Consider the following 21,711-nt stretch of genomic DNA (forward strand, 5'->3'; position numbering starts at 1 on the left):
ATTATTCAGACTCTATGTATACAGTCAGCCATTGCTTCATGCAAACACTTCTTAACTGCCTCCCATGCACTGTCAACTTCTAGTCCTTGCAGTTGTACACACCATGGTACTGAACTAATCAAACTCCTAAGCTTGTCATACTTTCCAGCCCAATAATTCCACATGTACTCTGTCTTAATTGTAAATTCCACACCTTTAGCCACCTCCCAAGTCAACACCCTATGATCACTCTCACCAATTGGTGGCAATGTGGTCATATTTGTTACAGCCAAATTCTCAGATGTAATTACTAGGTCAAGCACTCACTCTCTGACCCCTAGTATTTTCCATTACATGCTGTTGCAGATAGTTATCCCTTAATAACCGCATAAAATCCAATTTCTCCCGTGTGTCCTCTCCTCACTTCAATCAATGCGAACATAGTTGAAAAATCCCATAATAATTACCCTGCTTTCACTCATTTCTTCTATTTGCTTGTGCATACTGTCTCCACCATCTTTTCCATCACCTGATCTATAGCAGCACCCAATTGTATATTTTGTTCTGCTAGCCTCAGTCTCACACCAAATGGCCTCAAATGTGCTCTTTTCTCTATCCTGCAATTCAACTTCTATTCTCCTTGGCTGCAGCTCATCAGCTATAATATCAGTTATAATCAACAATACTCCTCCCCCCATTTTATTCTCCCTGTCATTCCTGAACACACTATACCCATCACATTCAATCCCACTAGCTATATCATCTACGGTCAGCCATGATTCACTAATGCCAATAACCTGTGGTCTGGAAGTGCCAACCATGACCGAAAACTCTTCCTTCTTGTTCCTAATACTCCTAGCATTAGTGTACATGAATTTAAGAACCCCATTAGCCCCATCCCTACCTTGATGCCTTATATTAACTATCCCATTCTGATTTGTTTCCTTATTCGCTCGGGCATATTATACTCATTCATACATTCAACTGCCTCCCTAAGGTCTGTATATCTACTCCCCCCACCCCTAATAAATCTAGTTTCCCTGATTTTGCACATCCACTACATACATTCAGCAACACTTTTTCAAGTCTCCTTACACTGAATCCACTCAAATGCAAGCCATCCATCTTATATAGATCCTTTCGCCCATCGAGCTCACTCCACACATCCACAAATTCCACTCCACTCGTCATACATAACCCACGCATAAAGTCATTTGCAATTATGGACCTCCTTTTAAACACTTCACTGTCATACCGCAGCAAAAGACTAATCATCCTAACTCTCTCACTCTTTTCTTTTGCTACCTCAAACAATTCATTCAGGTCCTCTATCATTTCCATTTTATCTCCTTTCAAATCATCCGTACCTGCCACAAAAATTAATTCTTTCACCCTTTCCTTTTGCTCTCTAATAGACTCAGTTACATCCTTTATGGTCACACCAGGTTGGTACGATTTTGTCAAATCCTCTACTAACACACCTAGTATTAACGAGTCTCCATACAGCATTTTGTTTACGTTCACACTCGTACACCTATTTTTCCTATCATACTTTTTATTATTGGCTGGTACACTCAGTCGACTTTTGTCGACTCTAGCTGTCCCTTTGCCCTTTGTATCACTCCGCTCAACAACGCGATCTCACTCGTTGCATCTATCGCATCTTTTTTATTCTCTGTAAAACCATTAATTTTCTCTGAATTAATACAATCATTCACACTTTCTACATTCACACCCTCACAGTTCTCTGGTACAACCTCACCATTTCTTGTCATATTGCTATTTTCTTCATTCTGAAGTTTGACAAAAATATCACACTCACGACCTGAAATACACTTTATGGATCTGAGAGCTAGGTCAGAAGTAAAACACTTGACCAAAGACTAGAAACCGGAGATATGAGAGTCCTGAGAAAGATTAGAGGTGTAAACAGATGACATCAATGGCAATATATTAACAACAAGGATATTAGGAAAGAACTTGACATTGTCAGTATCCAGGAATGCACATCCAATTGCTTCAGTGGCCAGCTAACTCTCATGACATTAACTCGATAAAAAATGTGGGCCATAGTGAAAAGAGACTTGGAAAATTAAATTGTGATACAAAGGATAACTTAATACAATCCATTATAAAGTATGGCTTGAAGATGCAGAAATAAGAAAATTGTGTTCTACATTGATAGAGTCCATACATTAGAGAATTCATGAACTTATTAGGAACAGATCACATATAAATTATTAGGTAAAGTTGTAGTTTAATTTTTGTACTTATTTTCTTGGGAAATTAAAATTTTTATTTAAAAAGGCAAGTGTTTGGCTATTTGAGGGTGGTCTGAAAACTTCTCGACCCGAGATAGCAGCACTATCAGTAAGATTTTTTTTTCTAAGTAGATAATCTGTCATAAGCATCCATGTGAAATTGCATATTATTCTATCAAGTAGTTTGTTTTATACAGCTGTCTGAAGCAAAAAATGTTGTCTGTATCCCTTGAAATGGATAAAATTGTATTGTGCAGTTATTAAATTCTTCGTAAAAGAAGGTTTAATGCCAAAAGAAATTCATTTGAAGTTCATAAAAGTTTATGGGCACTCTTCTCCTTTGTTTTAGATAATTAAGAAATGGGCTGCCGAGTTTGAATGTGGCCGTACCAGCCTTGAAGATGATCCACGTGAAGGACATCCAAAAAGTGTAACAACAGAAATCATTGATCAAGTACACGATATGGTATTGGATGACTGGCAAGTCAGATTGCGTGAAATTGCTGAGACGATAGGCATTTCAAAAGAACGTGTAGGATACATTTTGCATGTATAATTGCAAATGAAAAAGCTTTGCGCAAGATGGGTGCCGCGCTTGCTCACAACAGATCAAAAATGCACGCATGAAAATCTCTGAACAGTGCTTGGAGCGTTTTAACAAGAATAAAACTGATTTTGTGCGTAGATTTATTATTATGGGTGAGACTTGGATTCACCATTTGACACTAGAATCCCAACAGTGGAGAAAAGCCAGTTGTTCAGCCCCAAAGAAGACAAAGTCTGTTCCATCAGCAGAAAAGGTCATGGCATCGGTATTTTGGGATGCTAAAGACATTTGGTTTGTTAATTATCTTGAAAAGAGTAAAACCATAAGCAGGGAATATTATTCCGATCTTTTAACTAGACTATATGAAAAAATTCGTGAACAAAGATCCAGTTTGCAGAAGAAAAAAATCATCTTTCATCAGGACAATGCACCTTCCCAGAAAGGTGTTTAAGCAATGGGAAAATTAAGGGATCTGCACTATGAATTGTTGAAACATCCACCCTATTCCCAAGATTCCCTCTGACTTCTATCATCATCATCATACGTATAAAGGATTTAGGCCTAGTATGGCCTGTTCCGGCCTTAGAAGTCATCGTTGAATCGTTTAAGAGGACGTCCTGAATTTCTTTTTCCTAATGGCTTGTACTTTAAGGCTTGTTTTGGTAATCTTTCTGTTTTCATTCTTTGAACGTGTTCCATCCATTTATGTTTATAATTTTTAATTTTTTCAATTACTGGTTCTTGGTTTAATTCTTTCATAATATCTTTGTTTCTTTTGTGATCAAATAGGGTATACTTTGCAGTTTTTCTCATAAACTTCATTTCTGCTGCTGTTAATCTTTGTTTGTCTTTTTGTTTTATTAAGACCGGTAGGGCTAATGTATTGTATACTTTTAGCCTGGTTTGTTTTTGAACTAGGTTTGGTTTAAATATAGAGTTAATTACTCCTGTTATTTTTAAATATTTTGCAATTTTTATGTTTATATCTTTTTCATTTTCATAAGTGATCATACATCCTAGGTAGTTAAATGAATTCACCTGTTCTAAGATCTTGTTATCTAATACTATTTTAGTTCTTGCTGGATCTTGTCCTTTCAAGGCCATAGTTTTTGATTTTTCTGTTGATATTATCATACCATAATCTTTGGATATCTCATTTAGATTTAAAATAGCTTTCTGTAAGTTATCTTCAGAATTTGTAATTATTATTTGGTCGTCTGCAAAGAGGAGAGTGTTTAAGTTAACTGTTGGTGAAAGTTTAATTCCTTGATGTAAATTTTTACTCCATTTTATTATTATTTCATTTAAGTAGATATTAAAAAGAGTTGCTGAGAGGGGACATCCCTGTCGGACCCCTTGGTTTATCTCTCTTGTATATGATAGCTTGTGATTTAATCTTATTTGTATTTGATTATTTTAGTATCGTTTTTATCGTTATTATTTAGTATCGTTTTTATATTAAGCCATTCTATTTCTATTTCTTCATTTTGTTTTATTTTATCTAGATACTGGTTAATTCTTTGTTCATATAGCCATTATACAGTTGTGTCATTCAATTGTCTAGTTTTATGAACAAATGTTTCAATTTTTCTTTCTGTTCTTGTTATTTGTAGCCATTTAGGTGGTAATCTTAATTTTATTTTAACAAGGAAGTGGTCACTGCTTATTTCATATCCTCTGTGAACTCTAACATCTAGTGAAAATTTTGATATCTTTTCATTTAATATGAAGTAATCTAATATTGATTTCCATCCTCTTGCTGCCCAAGTATATTTATGTATGTCTTTATGTTTATAGAAGGAATTCATTATTTTTAGGTTATTATAAACTACAAAGTCGATCAATTTTATACCATTTCTGTTTAGAGTGTGTTCTCCATGCATTCCTATATTATTATTAATTTTCGTGTTTCCAATTCTTGCATTTAAGTCTCCTGCTAAAATTATGTAATCATTTTTATTTATTTTATTATATATGTTTTGTAGCTGATTATAAAAATCAATATTATCCTGTTCTCTTCCTTCTTCAGGAGCATATAAACCAATTATTGTTAAATAGCCTCTATCTATTTTTATTCTAGCTTCTATTATTCTTTCATTCCATAATTTATAATGTTTTAACTGTTTTGAAAGGGAGTCATGAATCCAAACCATGACTCCTGCTTGTGCTCTTTGGTCTCTGTCGACTCCACTGTATATCACATTAAAATTTTCAGTTCTCATAGTTCCTTTTAATTTCTTTTTTGTTTCAGTGATTACTGCTATTTTAAAATTTCTTTCATTTAATAACTGGTCTAATTCTATTTCTTTATATGCTATTCCTCTTGCATTCCAGTTTGCTATGTGTATTATATTTTGTCGTTTCCATTTTCGTTTTCTCTTTTCCATTCCAGGGTCATTTCCCATAGATTCAATCCGATTATCTTTTTCTGTCAGCTTACAAGTATGGTTATGTTCTCCATGTCAGGGGACTAGCCTGACGATGGAATAGTTCAGTGGTAGGGCTGCTACCTTAAGGCTTCTGAACTTGCCTTCTTCCGAATTTAAACCCATAGGAGGAATAGGGTATATTGAAGGGGAAAGGGTAGATTATAGAAGAAATATAGTAAGGTTTATAGAGAGGGCATAGTTGTAAGGCCAGAAATGAAAAGACCCCATGGCCCTCGAGTTCTCTAATAGCACAAGGGTCATAAAGTAAGAAGAGTTGGCTGATAAGGCCTTATAGGAAAGATTAAAGTAAGTGGGTCTTCCTCAAAGTAGAAGAAGGAGAGGATATATCTAGCTAGAGGTCCATGGGAGTTCCGCTTCCCTTAAAATCAAGATGATTGTCCCTTATGGCCCTGTTGGTCCACAAGTCCTTATTCAGTATATTCGGACCACCCCACCATATATATATATATACACACACACACACACACACACACACACACACACACATATGGTGGGCTCCCCTATCCGCCACCCATGGATGCGCTCTCTAGGGGTTGCAGGGTCCCCTGAGAGCTGACTTCTATCTCTTCCGAAAACTAAAACTCTTCCTCGCTGGTCAGTGCTTTTCATTGAATCATAATGTGATTGCAGCTGTAAAGGGGTATTTTGCAGATCTGTATTAGACTTAAGGGAGATTATGGTGAAAAATAAAAATAATTTTGAAATTATAAATTTGTTTTTTCATTGTTAGGTTAAGAACGTTTCAGACCACCCTCATAACTTATGAATTGTCTGCAGAATAACATGAAAAAATTGTGCTTTTTCATGTTATTCTCTGTGCTTTATTTATGATTCCTGCCAATACTTTGTATTCTGTTCTCACTATGTGATTTCCCAATATTTCTTTTGTTCTTTTTCATACAATTTCCTTTTTTTTCTCCCCACAATTAAAAGTTTTTCTGTTTCGTTTTCTTCAATTTGCTTTTGTTACATTTTCCTTATTTTGCTTTTATTTTCCTCATCATTTTCTTTGTCTCCTGTTTGTGAATTCATTTGCTAAAATATTCAGTCCACTGTGGCAAAGGGTTTCAGCTTTTGCTGTTTGTAATATTGCATTTTGGTTCTATGGGACTCAGGCCATCACTTTTCGATAGTTTGTGATAATGCATCATTTTAGTATAGTAGTTTGCTATAACATGCATTAATGTAGTTGATATTGATTTCTGAGATTCATTCAAGATATAAGGATATTCAGTAGATTTAAAATAGAAAAAAAATGAGTATTATATGGAGAAGAAAAAAACATACAGTCATTTTAAAAATAATTCAAGCCTTTAGTAAAAAAGTTTAAAAATAAATATCAAACTTTAGAGATTGAGCAGCAGAATATGAAGAGGCAAGTAGTCTGTAAAGATAGAAAAATCTCAACTTCCTGATGGACTGAAGAAGTTTAAGTGGCGATCATGAAAAGATCAAAATAATCAAAGAAAATGTGTTGAATAATTTGCAATTCTATTGCACAGAAAATAATTATTACCAAATTATTAGCCTTCGCAGCACAATTAGCAGAATGACAGTATGCTGTGCACTTCGATTAGAAAAGGCCCAGGTTCGATTCCCATCGTGATGGGAGGAATCTTTATATGGACTTTTTCATTTGAAGTGAGTTAGTCGATCTCATATGGAGGTAGCAGGGTTTTTTCTTCCGGAAACTCGGTTTTTTCATCTCGCCTATAGACAAATCAGCCCTTCAGAACACTCAATTTACAGACAAAAAATACTTGTAGTGGTGGGCGGTTAGATCTGATCCTGACAGCCTCTATTTCACCTGAATCCAGCTTGTTCTTCACCCAGCTTTTCTTCCATAATTCTTCTCAACCGTTTCTCAAGTATACTTGCATAGATCTTGCCAGGAACACTCAGTAGGGAAATACCTGTGTATTTCTCACATTCAGTTTTATTTCCCTTTTTATATATGCGTACTATGAGAGCTCTACTCCAATCATCGGGAATTCGTCCTTCTGTCCAGGCTTTCTGAACTATGCAGTGCAGCCACTGTAAGAATTTATATACCACCATACTTGAGCATTTCTGGTTGAATATCATCTACTCCTGCTGCCTTTCCACATTTCAAGCCTTTGATGGCTTTTTCTACTTCAAGTATGAATATGTGTTCCTGACTGCATGCCTGGTCAGTGTTTTTTTACCACTGTGCTGTCATCACTGCTTGTTTCATTTAGCAGTTTTTCAAAGTAATTACTCCATATTTCAAGGATATCTTTTTTTTCTTCCGTTTTCATGTTACCTTTATCATCTCTAACTCCTTTTACAGCACTCTTTCCTCCATTCCTAAGCTTCTTCAACAACCTCCAGAATATTTTGCTACCTTCTTGATATTCATATTCTATATTCTTGCCAAAGTCCTCCCATGACTTAGCTAGTTTTACACAATGTTTAGCATCTGGCATTTGTCTCTGTATTCTCTAAGAGCACAAGCTGACTTATTTGCCAATAACTTTTGATATGCTTTCTTCATTTCCTTCACTGCCTCTTTAACTTCCTGTGTCCACCATGGAGTTCTGATTTTTCTATCCTTGCAGACAACTTCACCACATGCCTCTCTAGCTGAATCAATCAGGGCTTTCTTCAAGGCTTGCCACTGAATCTCCAAGGTTTGATTCCTGTTCTCAAACTCTTTCATTTTTTTCCTCAATAATCTTTTGTGTATTTTAGTCTACAGTAGTTCACATCTGAGAGCTCAACTTTTATTTCTTTTAAAACTTTCTTACATGTTTTTCTTTTCAGTATGAAATTCAGTTTTATCCTTCTCAAGACTAAATTGATCACTTCCAATTTCAAATCCTCTGTACACTCTGGTTCCCTGCACCGGTAAAAAAAACATCACCATCAACAATAACATAGTCAACGAGACTTTTCTTATTCCTTGCCTCTTTTCTCCATGTGAATTTGCACACATTTTTATGTTGGAACATGGTGTTAGTAATAAACAGTCCATGTCCTGAGCAGAATTCCAACAGACATTTGCAAATTATTATTAGCTTTGCTCATTTCTCCAAATTTTCCCAAAATATTTTTGTATGTCTCACAATCATTTCCTACTCTGCTATTTAGATCCTCAACAAGGACCAACTTTTCCTTTTTTATTGTGTCAGTTGCTTTTTCTAAATTAATAATAAATTTAGTTTAATCCTTTATCCTAGTGTGTGCAAACAAAGTTTGCACCTTAAAGTATCTTCAGGACTGTGGTAAAGTGGTACAACACTAGGCAACTCCTTGCAAAGGTGGAGCAAGCTACCAACATTCTTATCTCTGTATCTCCCATAATGCAAAATTCATCTCTTTGCAGATATGTATGATGTTATGCATTAAGGGAAGGGCCACTACCCGGACTAGTTTCGACCTTTATTGAGGTCTCTTCAGTGGCAGCCAGGCGCAAGTGGAGATGCCAGGAGGAAGCATTAGCAAGGTCATCTCATCCTATAGGAGCTGTCAAACGGTATGTCACCTTTTTATTAAATTACTCTGGATTTAGAGAAAGATGTTGAAAGTTTATTTTTCACTTGGTCAGACTATAATAAATTTAGTTTAATCCTTTATCCAAGTTTGCGCCTGAAAGTATCTTCAGGAATGGGGTAAAGTGGTACAACACCAGGCAACTCCTTAAAAAGATGGAGGAAGCTACCAACACTCCTATCTCAGTATCTCCCTCAGTATCTCAGTATAGTCTGATCAAGTGAAAAATAAACTTTCAACATCTTTCTCTAAATCCAGAGTAATTTAATAAAAAGGTGGCACATCATTTGGCAGCTCCTATAGGAGAAGATGACCTTGCTAATGCTTCTGCCTGGTATCTCCACTTGGGCCCGGCTCCCACTGAAGAGACCTCAATAAATGTCGAAACTAGTCTGGGTAGTGGCCCTTCCCTTAATGCATAACATTATACATATCCTCAAGGAGATGTGCTTTACATTATGGGAGATACTGAGGAAGGAGTGTTGGTAGCTTGCTCCACCTTTGCAAGGAGTTGCCTGGTATTGTACCAGTTTACCCCCAGTCCTGAAGATACTTTCAGGCGCAAACTTTGTTTGCACACAGTTGGATAAACGATTAAACTAAATTTATTATAGTCTGACCAAGTGAAAAATAAGGCTTTTTCTAAAGCATCAAAAAATTCCTCCACTTCTACCTTAGGAGAACCTTCTGTGGAACCATAGGTACAAATAAGTCTCATTATCCAGTTCCCCATTCTCATATTTGCCCACATTACTTTACTTGAGATTGACTGCCATTCAAGAAGATTAGCCTCGTATTTTGTGTTGAATACTATGGCTACTCCTTCTTTTCCTTGATTGTCATTGCTTAAATATAACATTTTGTATTTATCACTCAAAAAGATCTCACCAGTTTTGTCTTTTTTGTTTCAGTCACCCCTATTATGTCAATCTGGTACTTATCTAATTCCTCATCTAGCTCCATTTCTTTGCCATTTAGAATTCTTATGTTTATAAGTACTGATCTTTATCTCTGGTGATGTTGATTTGCGGTGCGTTTTCAGATTTGTTCCAGTAGCTGACTTTTCTTTGTTTGGCCTGGTTCCCTGGTGAAAACAACAGGGGGGGAGGGGGGTGTTTAACCGCGCGACACCCCAGCCAGCATGAAATTTTGTTATGTTGTACCATCATTTTTTTATTTTGGTGGCAACCAATAAGAATAGAATTTGGTTGGCTAAATCCCAAATTGCCAGCCAATCCTCGTTCGTTCAGTATCCAGGTAGATACTCAATAGGGTGCACCACGAGAAGGTGAGGATTGGACATCAGGTCAGAAGCCCTGGTCGGTTCTCTGCATTCCTTTAAAGGCTATGTGGAAGTCTCCTCTCAGTTATACAGCTTTGACTCTTAAGCATCCCTTTTAAATAATAATAGATAAAATATATACAAAAATATAAATTAATGAAATAAAAGAAAATTTTATACATTTCAATGTACTAACATACATATAATAATAATAATAATAATAATAATAATAATAATAATAATAATAAAACCATACATAAATAAAAATTAAGTTTTATAGTGGAACTACATTAAACATATCTCTAAAGTCCTTTTAGGAATATATCATCATCATCATCAAATTCCTGCCATGTACCCTCAAGGGGTGTACAGGATATGATAGTACTACATGAAAAAACTACATCATTATTAATTTCCTATCTACAATCAATTTTCCTCCAAATCAGTCTGTTACTTGTCAACACTCCATTATCAGATCTTATATTTCTATCGTCTAAATCACTTTGTACCGTATCAATCCACCTATATCTTGGTCTTCCTCTGGGTCGTTTTGCTTCCAACCTGGCAAAGAACACTTGTTTTGCTAATCTTTCTTCGCCCATTCTGTTTAAGTGACCATACCACCTGAGATTAGCTCTGCTAACGCATTCCTGGATGCTGACAATGTCAAGTTCTTTCCTAATATCCTCGTTTTTAATATGATACTGCCATTGATGCCATCTGTTCATGCCTATAATCTTTCTCAGGACTCTCATATCTGTGGTCTCTAGTCTTTGGTCAAGTGTTTTACTTCTGACCCAGCTCTCAGATCCATAAGTTAAAACACACTGTCTTGTATACAACTAATTTAGTGTTCTGACTAATTTCTCTCTTATTCCATATGAATTTATTCAATTGACTTCCCACCATACCAGCTTTGCTGATTCCGTTGTCTATTTCTATATTTAATTTACCATCTTCAGTAAAAATCGTGCCTAAATAGCTGAAATGTTTTACTTGTTCCACAGGTTCTCCATTCACAACACAGTTGACATTTTCAATGATTCTGCCTATTTTCATTGTCTTTGTCTTTTTATTGCTGACCTTCATACCATATCTATTACAACAGCTATTCAATTTAGTCAGAGAATCTTGCAGACTTGTAGCGGATTTATTTAGAAGTATAACATCATCCGCATAAAGCAAAGAGCTGACATTAACATCTCCAATTTTGATATCATGTTTAATACCACTTTCCTTCATAATGTGATCCATATAGATAATGAATAACAGAGGGGATAATGTACATCCTTGTCTCACACCAGATTTAACATTAAACCATCTTCCTGTACTTCCTTCAATTCTAACTGCTGACGTACAACTCAAATAAAGACAAAGTATTGCTTGATATAATGCCCCATTGCCACCATATAACTGAAGCGTATTGAATAGCTTCTCTCTTGGCACCTTGTCATATGCCTTTTCCAGATCGACAAAACTTAAATACATTATCTTTGTTATATTCCCATGCTTTCTCGACTATTTGTCGTAAAGTGAAGATCTGATCCCGACGGCCTCTATTTGGCCTGAATCCAGCTTGTTCTTCACCAAACTTTCCTTCCAAAATTCTTCTCAACCGTTTCTCAAGTATACTTGCATAGATCTTGCCAGGAACACTCAGTAGGGAAATACCTCTGTAATTCTCACATGCAATTTTATTTCCCTTTTTATATATGGGTACTATGAGAGCTCTACTCCAATCATCTGGAATTCGTCCCTCTGTCCAGGCTTTCTGAACTATGCAGTGCAGCCACTGTGAGACTCTTATACCACCATACTTCAGCATTTATGGTCGAATATCATCTACTCCTGCTGCCTTTCCACATTTCAAGCCTTTGATGGCTTTTTCTACTTCAAGTATGAATATATATTCCTGACTGCATGCCTGGTCAGTGTTTTTTACCATTGTGCTGTCATCACTGCTTGTTTCATTTAGCAGTTTTTCAACGTAATTACTCCATACTTCAAGGATATCTTTTTCTCCCATTTTCATGTTACCTTTATCATCTCTAATTCCTTTTATAGCACTCTTTCCTCCATTCTTAAGCTTCTTCAACAACCTCCAGAATATTTTGCTACCTTCTTGATATTTATTTTCTATATTCTTGCCAAAGTCCTCCCATGACTTTTGTTTAGCTAGTTTTACACGGTGTTTTAAAGTTTTAAAGACCTTTATAATCACCACTCACTTTGTACTTGCCAAACTAATTTGTGTAAACATTTCCTGCTCATCACTAGTTACATTTTCTGGTCTATAGATAGATACATCCCACTAAATGTCTTGGCTTATAAATATCTATCTCACAACATATACTCTCAAAGCTATTAGCATTATTTCCACCATGATTCTCCACCCTCAGAGGGCACACTTCACTTCTTATCATGAGTAACACTCCAGAACCACACCATGTTTACTCTCCCTATCCTACCAAAATATGCTTTGATTTCTATCAGTGTTAAAACATACTTTTCTGTTAATCAAATTTCACTGATACAAGGATGTACTGATAAGTTGTGATAATCACCATAAAAGAAATGAAGTAGAACCACGTAACTTACACATTATTCTACATATTCCCCAAAAAGTGTTATACACTACTGCTGCATCATTTGCGATCCTCTAAAAAAAAAGTCTTTCCCTTGTTGCACAAACCACTCTTCAGCTGCAGATATGACTTCATCTATGCTATATTTTGTTCCTTTCAAGTGTTTCTTTAAATTTCAGAATAGGAAACAGTCAGATGGGACCAGGTCTGGTGAACAGGGTGGATGAGACAGACATTGAAAGCCCAAGTTGTGTATTGTCTGTTGAGTTTCATGAGCAGTGTGAGCAGGTGCATTGTTCTGCAAATGCAACACACTTCTGCTCAGTTTCCTCACAGCATTTTTTCTTCTATACCTCCTTCAATATGCTTGAGCTGTTGAATGAATTACTGCTGTAACAGTTTCCCTTTTTTTTAATTTGGTAAGGATTACACCATCTGTATCTCAAAAGACAATGGCAAGAACCTTCCCTGATGACTTTTTGGTTCAGAACTTCTTTGGTCATGGGGAACCTTTGTATCTCCATTCCATTGAATGTTATTTGATCTCTGGGTCACAGTGATGATGGCATGTTTCATCAACAGTCACAATACAAGCCAAAAAATTCGCCCCTGATTTCTCAAAATGACGGAAAATTCCTTGAGATGACAACACGTGTTCTTTTTTTTTTGGTCAGCATTCAAACATTTGGGAACCACCTTGCTGAGAGCTTTATGTCCAGATATTTGTGGATAAAGATGCCAACTCATTCCCTGGATATTGGGGATATCCAGGGAATGCAATCTTTTTGGCTGGTATTCATCTATCATCAAGGATCATGGCATGCACTGCATCGATGTCTGCTGGTGTGATCGCTGTGGAATGTCTTCCTGACCTGGGGACATCTGTTGTCTCAGGATGCCCAGTTTTAAACTTGGCTACCCATCTGGCAACTGTTTAATATGCTGGGACATAAGGTCTCAAGTCTGACACAAAGTTTGATGAATCTCAGTTGCTGACTTTTTCTTGCAGCACAGATTTTAAGATATGTTCTTTTTTTGTAGTTATGTCGGTTGCTGTAATAACATTTTTGTTCTAGGTGTTTATCAGAACTTTTCAGACCCCCCCCCACCCTTTGTACCTATCACCTCTGGAGAGACTGAGTCAATGAATGGCACAAACTCATTCCCATTATTCCTGATGTTCCTGTCATTTGTATACAGTGCATTGCCAGTATTTTTAGAGCCATTATTACTTCATACTCCACCTGGCATTCTAATGTAGTTTGCACCTCCTCATTTCTCAAGCTAGTATTCTCATGCGGCCATCCCTGCTATGTTCCATCTGTGATGGAATAATCTGGAAAAAAGACCAAGATGATTATATTATATCTGATAATATAGGTATCTTGACAGATAACAGATTAATTTGGAGGAAAATTGTCAATAGGAAGTTAATGATGATAAAAAATTTTTTTTCACATAGTATCCAGTGATTTGTATCCAGTGATTTCCTGGGTATTCAGTACTTTTCCCCTGAGAGTACATGTCAGGAAAATGATGGTGACGATGGCTGTCCTCTTCATAGCCTCTTCGTAAAACCTAAATAATGTCCTGTTTTTCATTGAACAGTAAATATATCTTAATACTCTTGGTATATGATAACAATGAACTTTCTTAAAATTTATTGTCTAATGCTTATAAATTTATCCTTCTCATTTTCATTGTGCAGTATACCTAAACATAATGCACCACAAGATGGTGATGATTGGACATTAGTCAGAATCCCTAATTGGTTTTCTGCATTTCTTAAAGGGCTATGTGGAAGTCTCCCAGTTATCCAGCTTTGATCCTTAAGCATCGCTATTGCTGTTTCCTCTGTTGCCATTATTTAATCCAAGATTATATTTCCTCTACTAGATTCACATGTCTTTCTTCAGATAATTAAGAGAAAGTTGCTTGAGAAATTTACTACTTCTGTTATAAGATGTTTCTTCCTGTGTGTGAGGAATGAAATTATGTTGACTGTCACAGTAGTGGCCAAGGGAATACCTTGTCATAATAACCTTTACGATTCACTATAGCAAAGAAGGTAGGATATGGGCTGGGATATTTTGGTATAGCGAGTGAATTCAATGTAAATGCATTTCTTTTAACAAATGTCTTGAGAAAGTGTAATGCAAAGTTTACTGTGTAAAAAAAATGTTTTTTTTCTTTTTATTTTGCAAAATCAAATCTCTTTATATCACTGAATGCAGTTAAAACTATGATGTTATTTATATTGCCGGCCTGGTTGGCCGAGTGGTTAGCGTATCTGCTCTCCACCCAAAAGGCTGCAGGTTCGAATCCCACCACGGGCATGGATGTTTGTGATTGTGTGAAAATACTAGTGGTGGAGGTTGGTGGTAGATGGTGTTGGTGTAGTTGCGGTTCGTTGTAGTTGGTGGATCGAGTAGTGGAGTCAGAGAGTTTTAGAGTGGGTGCCCTCCCTCGATGAATCTTTGGACTCCCTGGAGGTGTCACGTAATAAAAAAAAAAAAAATCAGCTAACGCCTTTTTATTCCCATATACGGGAGTAGGCGAGGCCATTTAGCCCTATCTAACTTTTGGAGATTGAGTGGGCAGTTCAATCTCCACTGGTACCCAATCAGAGACAGATGGCCCAAAGCTATCACTAATTAAGCGGTACGCAGTGAAGAGAGACGGCTCAAATGTGCCGCCATCTCGTGGTCCCTAACCCTAACACAATATATTTAATGTCTGAAATAATGTGGGTTCTACGGTCGATTTTCTTGAGTTTACAGGACGAAAAACCCGAGTTTCCGGGAGGAAAAACCTGCTTGCCCGTGCCAGAGATCGTCTAACTCGGGAACCGGTCGAAAAAAGGCTTAGAAAAATTTCCTCTAGTCGCCGACTAGACTCGAAATGAATTCTTCCTTCGTGCGGCCAAGCGCGGTGGTGTGCAAACGCCACATCCACTGAGCTACACAGGCTATCGTCACGTAATAATAATAATAATAATAATAAATAATAATAATATATTCATAATTATAATTTTTATTCATATTTTAGCTCTCACGTGATGTTCAACTTGATCCCCGACCTGAATATCACCGTGTTCATCTCTCTTGGACAAATGGCAGAGAAATTCCTGAAGCCATTAGCACTGGTAATCAAATTAGTAGTCGTTTGTTAAGCATGACCAGTGCAAATGGTTTAATGATGTTACCCCCTTGTAGTGAAGCACTAACACAGATGAAGAAAGGTGAAGAAATTGATGTTATAGTTTTTGATAGACTCTAAATAATCATGTTGTTTATTGAAGAATTCAGACTTTGTGATCCATGACAATGATTACTATGCAGTTTCTTCGCTTTTGTTATTGAAATTTTTAGCAATTAAGTGCCATGAAATATGTGTTGCTTATTGTTTTTCGTATTGCAACAGTTTACATAATACATTGTAATAAAATTTACACTTCATTTTTTGTATAGTTTTCTTGCTATTTTTTAATCATCTATTAAAATCTCACAACTAGCAACACTTACCGCAAATGTGAGGAAAATTTGCAGTTGTATTACAATATTTTGAACTGAGTTCTCCAGACTGTATTTTAGAATTAACTGCAAAAATTCAAAAAGGTTCAAAGTGCCACCCGGGGTGGACCCCCCTTCCCCCAACTACACCTCTGTAACAAACTCACTATAACAAAGTGGGAATCTATTGCCTCTAAAACCATTGCATCGCTTTTCTAAAGGGAAATAAGGAAATAACAAACATATGTTAAGAGTTCACTTTAAGACAATCCTTCAAAAATAATGATGAAATTACATAGGCGAAGTGGAATACTAGATCCAACATTATTTCATGTAATGAAGAATAATTTTATGTAATTTTATATTGCTGAAATGAAGCCTTATGGCTCTTTCTTTTAGTAATAATGATGGAATGCTTTCTAACTCCCTCCCTACATTTCTCAGGACATGTAATGCTGAACTGTATCAATATAGTATATAGGACTATTAAAATTCCAGCCAAGCAAGTAGTAATGCACTAAAATAGTATGGAATAATGATATTAAACGAGTTTTTCATGGAAAGAATTTCTGTAGAAAGACTATTCTTAAACAGGTGCACTTCATTTTGAATCTCTTGAAAAAAAAATAATAATACTGTTCTACAGGTCTAAATTTACTTCTTATAAGCACATAAGTGATCTACCATCAAAGATCAGATAGTCGATCACTTGTATTGTTCAGTGTGATACCAGTGTCATCTACTCAGGGGTGGCTTAACATGCGAAGCAGGTGATGCATTGCATTAGGGCACCTTCAAGGTCCACTGAAGTGAGTAGAAAAAATAAAATAAAAACACATTTTAATATTAAGGTTTATTAAATATGGATATGCACTAAATATATTGTAATAAATACTACAACTTTCAATAACATTTAGCAAAAACTGCAAGTTATTTTTTGCAATAGAGTTAATGGAAGCACCAGACAAGCCAGGCATTCACCTGGGGAGTTGCTTTACAGGACTACCTACTTTCTTTTTTTTTACATGACGTGCATGCCTCATGTCCAGTGAGGACATGAAGCATGCATGTATACCAGCTTAAACTTTATTGCAAAGTGACGTTTGGACACTGTAAATCATTGAATTGTTGATTACTAAACACACACAGGTGAATGCGTAGTTAATTCACACTGAGGTAAGTAGATGATTCAGATTTTAACTTAAGGCTTTACAAATGCAGAAAAAAATGTATGTATTTCTGTATGTATTTTATTTTATTTTTTACTTGCATTTTTATGTCTTACCAAATATTTTGTTCAATAGATTTTTTTATTTCAGAATGGAAATCTTTGGACTGAATTATAAAAAAAACTACTCAATCAAATTGTTTACTGGTTTGAAAGTTTTCAGACAGTATTCAGTATCTTACTTACTTCATTTTACTGTTTGATTAAAGAAGTAAGCCCATAATATTGTTGTATCCACCAAAGCAGATACTTCTAATTCCAGACCAATTTTTTGCAATCTACAATCATTTGTTCATTTTACAAATTATGAACTTTACTACAACTGTGTTATAAATAATGCTTTTAATTTCCGGATGTTTCAATCTTTATATTAAGATCATCATCTGGAGCATATACAAGACAAGCTAAGTTACATTACATAGTAAGCTAGAGAAACAATGAATTGATGACAAGTTCTTCTACTGGCATGACCTCTAGTGAAAAAAAAATATTTATAAACTACATCAAGCTAAATTCTATTTCTGATAACATCAATAAACATTCTTTCTTACAGATAGTTTTCTTTCATAACAATGATGTCCTGCTTTTAGCATTACAATTGTTATTTTTAATTTAGGATCTTGGATTTTCTACAGTCCTGTTTACAGTTGCTCGTAGAGAGGAAGGTTCCATGGGACGAATATATGCCTTCCATATATTCGTTTTGAATTTTTAGACCATTATTGTTCAGATTGGGGTGGTCAGTACTAATCTCACAGGCTTCCTTGATACACTTCCGTTTCTAGATACACTTGTCACGTGTCGTCCTTCTGGCAATCTTTCCTTCACTGTTTACCAGAAACTGACACATACTGGCCAATATATACACAAACTCCTACCACCACCACCCAACACAAAAACTAGGTGTGTCATTAATACTCTAAAAAACAGGGCTCTGATCTGCTCCAGTGAACATGCACTGAAAGATTAATTTAAAGTTATCAGCAATACTTTTCAAAAAAAAATGGTTACAGCCAAAACAGTTTTAACAAAATTCTCTGCAAGACCTCAATACAAAAAAAGAGAAACCAGACCACAATAAAACTATAACCATTCCTTACATTAAAGGAACATCAGATAAAATAAACAGAATACTACAAAAATACAACCTCAAAGCCACCTTTAAACCTCCTGCAAAATTTAAAAGCTTACTCAACTCATCCAAAGACCCACTCCCTCTGCTGGCCCACCCTGGAGTATACCATATTTATTGCACCTGTAACATACCATATATAGGAGAAACAGAACGCACAATTCCTATCAGACAAAAAGAACATAAACGACATATTAAATATAATAATTATGGTGAAGCTGGCCTTTTTGATCATGTCCTGTTCCTTACATAGAATTGACTGGAAAAGCACTAGTTGTGTACATCACACCAAAACATGGGATGAACACAAATTCAAGGAAGCCTGTGAGATTATTACCAACTACCCCAATCAGAACAATAATGATGGTCTAAAAATTCCAAACATATGGAAGGCATATATTCGACCACGGAACCTTCCTCTCTAAGAGCAACTGCAAACAGGACTAGAAAATCCATGATACTAAATCAAAAATAATTGTAATGCTAAAAGCATGACTAAAAGGAAACTATCTAAGAACGAATGTTTATTCATGTTATCACAAATAGAATTTAGCTTGATGTAGTTTGTAATTTTTTTTTCACTAGAGATCATGCTAGTAGAAGAACTTGTGATCAATTCATTGTTTCTCTAGCTTACTGTATGTAATGTAACTTAGCTTGTCCTGTATATTTGTATATGCTCCAGATATGAAGATCTAAACGTCGGGATATTAAACGTTATTTATAACATGGTTATAAAGTCCATAATTTCTAAAATGAATGCTGATCACTGTGTAACACTAAATGAAAGAATCATTTGTTCAGTTGTCTGTTTTCATTATTCTAAGTTTTGGTAATTCTTTTCTATATTTTCATCATATAAAAACCATTTACATGTATGCATCATAAACGAACGTTCAATAGTGTTGGTTTTTTTTCTTAAAAAATTCCAAATATGATGACTTTTAATGCTGCTAGAAATAAATTTTGTCTTAGAAATACTAGACATTTTTTCTTCTAGGCAATACTAGACAATAGTAGGCTAGAGGTAAAGGCTAAAAGCTTAGATTACTCTCAGTGCTACTGAGAAAAGAAAAACCAGTTCTTTAGAAGTCACGCTAAAGAGCCTCAAGCGGTAGTGCATACTACATCAGCAATGTCTCATTTTGTTTTCGATTTTATCATAAATAGAAATACCGATACTTTTTTTAGTCTGATACAATATTTATGTCAGGATTATTTCTTAATTTATAATCACAATTTCACTTTTATTATAAAACATAAATTATTTGATACAGTTATTTAAGATAGAAAGATATATATATATGAATTTAAAAAAAAATAGGTGCATATGTTTGCATAAGTGTTCAGCCTTTTTGGGGGGGGGGGATGGACCCACTTATTCATCCTGCTGATATTTGAAATAATTTATTTTCAAAATCATTCACACAACAATTGTTACAGATGTAAATCACTTGGCGAGCATACTCATACATTTTAGTGTAAAATTGTAGTAAAAGTATAGCTACTTTGCCACCTATTAAACTAGCGTTATGTCTTTTCCAAATATCCATTGATTTCTTCTTTAAATTAAAACAAAATGCCAAATAATGATGATAATAAGACTAATAATAATAAGAAAAATACATATTTTCTTTTTCATTGAGTGGAGATTTCAGAATGAAGTGTGATTTATAATGTACTTTCTATGTGTGTGTTATGAAAAGAAAGTGCACATGATTATTTTCTTGCTATTTTTGCCAACTGAACATCGGAAATAAAGAGAATTACTAACTGCAGCATATTTGTAACATTTATAACCTCTTCATTTAGAAGAGTGAACCTGTGTTACCTGGAGTTTCTTCCATTAGGGAATTCCAAGTTAACAATTTGGTTGTTTCCAAGATACATACTTGTGTGTGTGTGTGGTATATTCATTTTGGAAGATGTGGTACATAAAATACTGTGGAAATTATTTTCATGCTAATTTCCATGCTTGTGTTAAACAATTGTTTTAAAATATTCAGGGAAAAAAATCCTATCAAGCAAAATTTATTGCATCATTTTTGGAAAAATTTCTTTACCAAAATCTGCTATCTAAAATTGCAGTTCTGAAATTATTATATCCTAGCACCTCCATGCACTGATATGTGCATGCTCTTTAATGGGAGTTAAAAATATATGGACCAAAAAACACATTTTATATCACATAGTTTTTTAATAAGCATTTGATTATTCTCTTGCTATAGTAAGAGAGAGCTCCTGAGTATTCTCTTATAGTAAGGAGAATACTCAGACTAGGAGAATCTCTGTTTGTTTTTTAAATAATGAAAAGCTTTCTCTGGTGAATTTCTTTTAAATTACATTGTTTATACATGATTTTAGGTTGTTTGTTATGGAGTGAGTGTTCTATGTGTCTGCTCTAGTGACTATTAACTGTCTTAGTTTTGACAGATTTACCATATTCTAACCTAACCTAACCACACTCTTACTCAATTTCTAATTATGATCGCTTGTTCTGCTCCCCTCCCCACCAACAGTGTTGAAATATTTCCTCTGCAACCCACCACAAATATATTGTTTGTTGACAAATGGTGGCCCTTCCCATAATTGAATAATACAAGTGACTTCACATGCAAATTTTGTTTGCTTTCTTGGATAAATTAATGGTTGTAGTTTGGTGAAGGTTGCGCACCAATGGTGAGGTGTTCGAAGCCATCTTTTCACATATTGGTTAGACAGTATAGATGTGACATTGCATTTACTCAAATCATTGTATCCAAGTCATTTGCTTGCTCGTTGAAGGCTTGAAAAGCAGAGTTTGTAACCAGTATTCGTGATCGATTCCGTATAGTACAGTTTGCAGCTAAAACTGCCAGGGATCTATGTTTCAACAGAACATGCAACAGAAGTAATATCACAGTATGTTTCTTTTCTTTTTTTTTTCATTTATACAAGGGGAGAGTTCTGATAAACTCCTAGACGAAAATGCTGTTGAAGTGACTGACATGACCATAAGAAAGAACATACTAGTCAGAGTTATGAAATTATTATAATTTCATAACTATGTAACTTATGTTCTTATATTCTTATATCCTCGTATGTTCTTTCTTGTGGTTATGTCAGTTGGTTTGGTGTCAGTTTGACTGGATGTTTGTCAGAACTTTCCAGATCACCCCCCCTCGAATATATATGCTTGTGTTAAAAATGATGAATGACATTTGCAGGAGCTAATGTTATTTT

The 21,711-nt window shown here is 35.3% G+C and overlaps 1 protein-coding gene across 2 annotated transcripts in view; it reads left to right on the plus strand.

The window, feature by feature from the left end:
• cin (Molybdenum cofactor synthesis protein cinnamon) overlaps positions 1–16,082 on the plus strand; it is a 377,936-nt gene extending 361,854 nt beyond the window's left edge. For both annotated transcript variants that reach the window (XM_090403113.1, XM_090403112.1), the window contains one exon: positions 15,666–16,082. In XM_090403113.1, coding sequence (XP_090259239.1) covers positions 15,666–15,896 — 231 coding nt within the window. In that variant the 3' untranslated portion in view covers positions 15,897–16,082. The remainder of the gene's footprint in view (positions 1–15,665) is intronic.
• The last annotated feature ends 5,629 nt before the right edge of the window (positions 16,083–21,711 follow it).

The sequence above is a fragment of the Typopeltis vanoorti genome, chromosome 13 (genome assembly GCF_054136105.1).
Source record: "Typopeltis vanoorti isolate ZY-2024b chromosome 13, IOZ_Tvanoo_1.0, whole genome shotgun sequence".
NCBI classification, from domain to species: domain Eukaryota; kingdom Metazoa; phylum Arthropoda; class Arachnida; order Uropygi; family Thelyphonidae; genus Typopeltis; species Typopeltis vanoorti.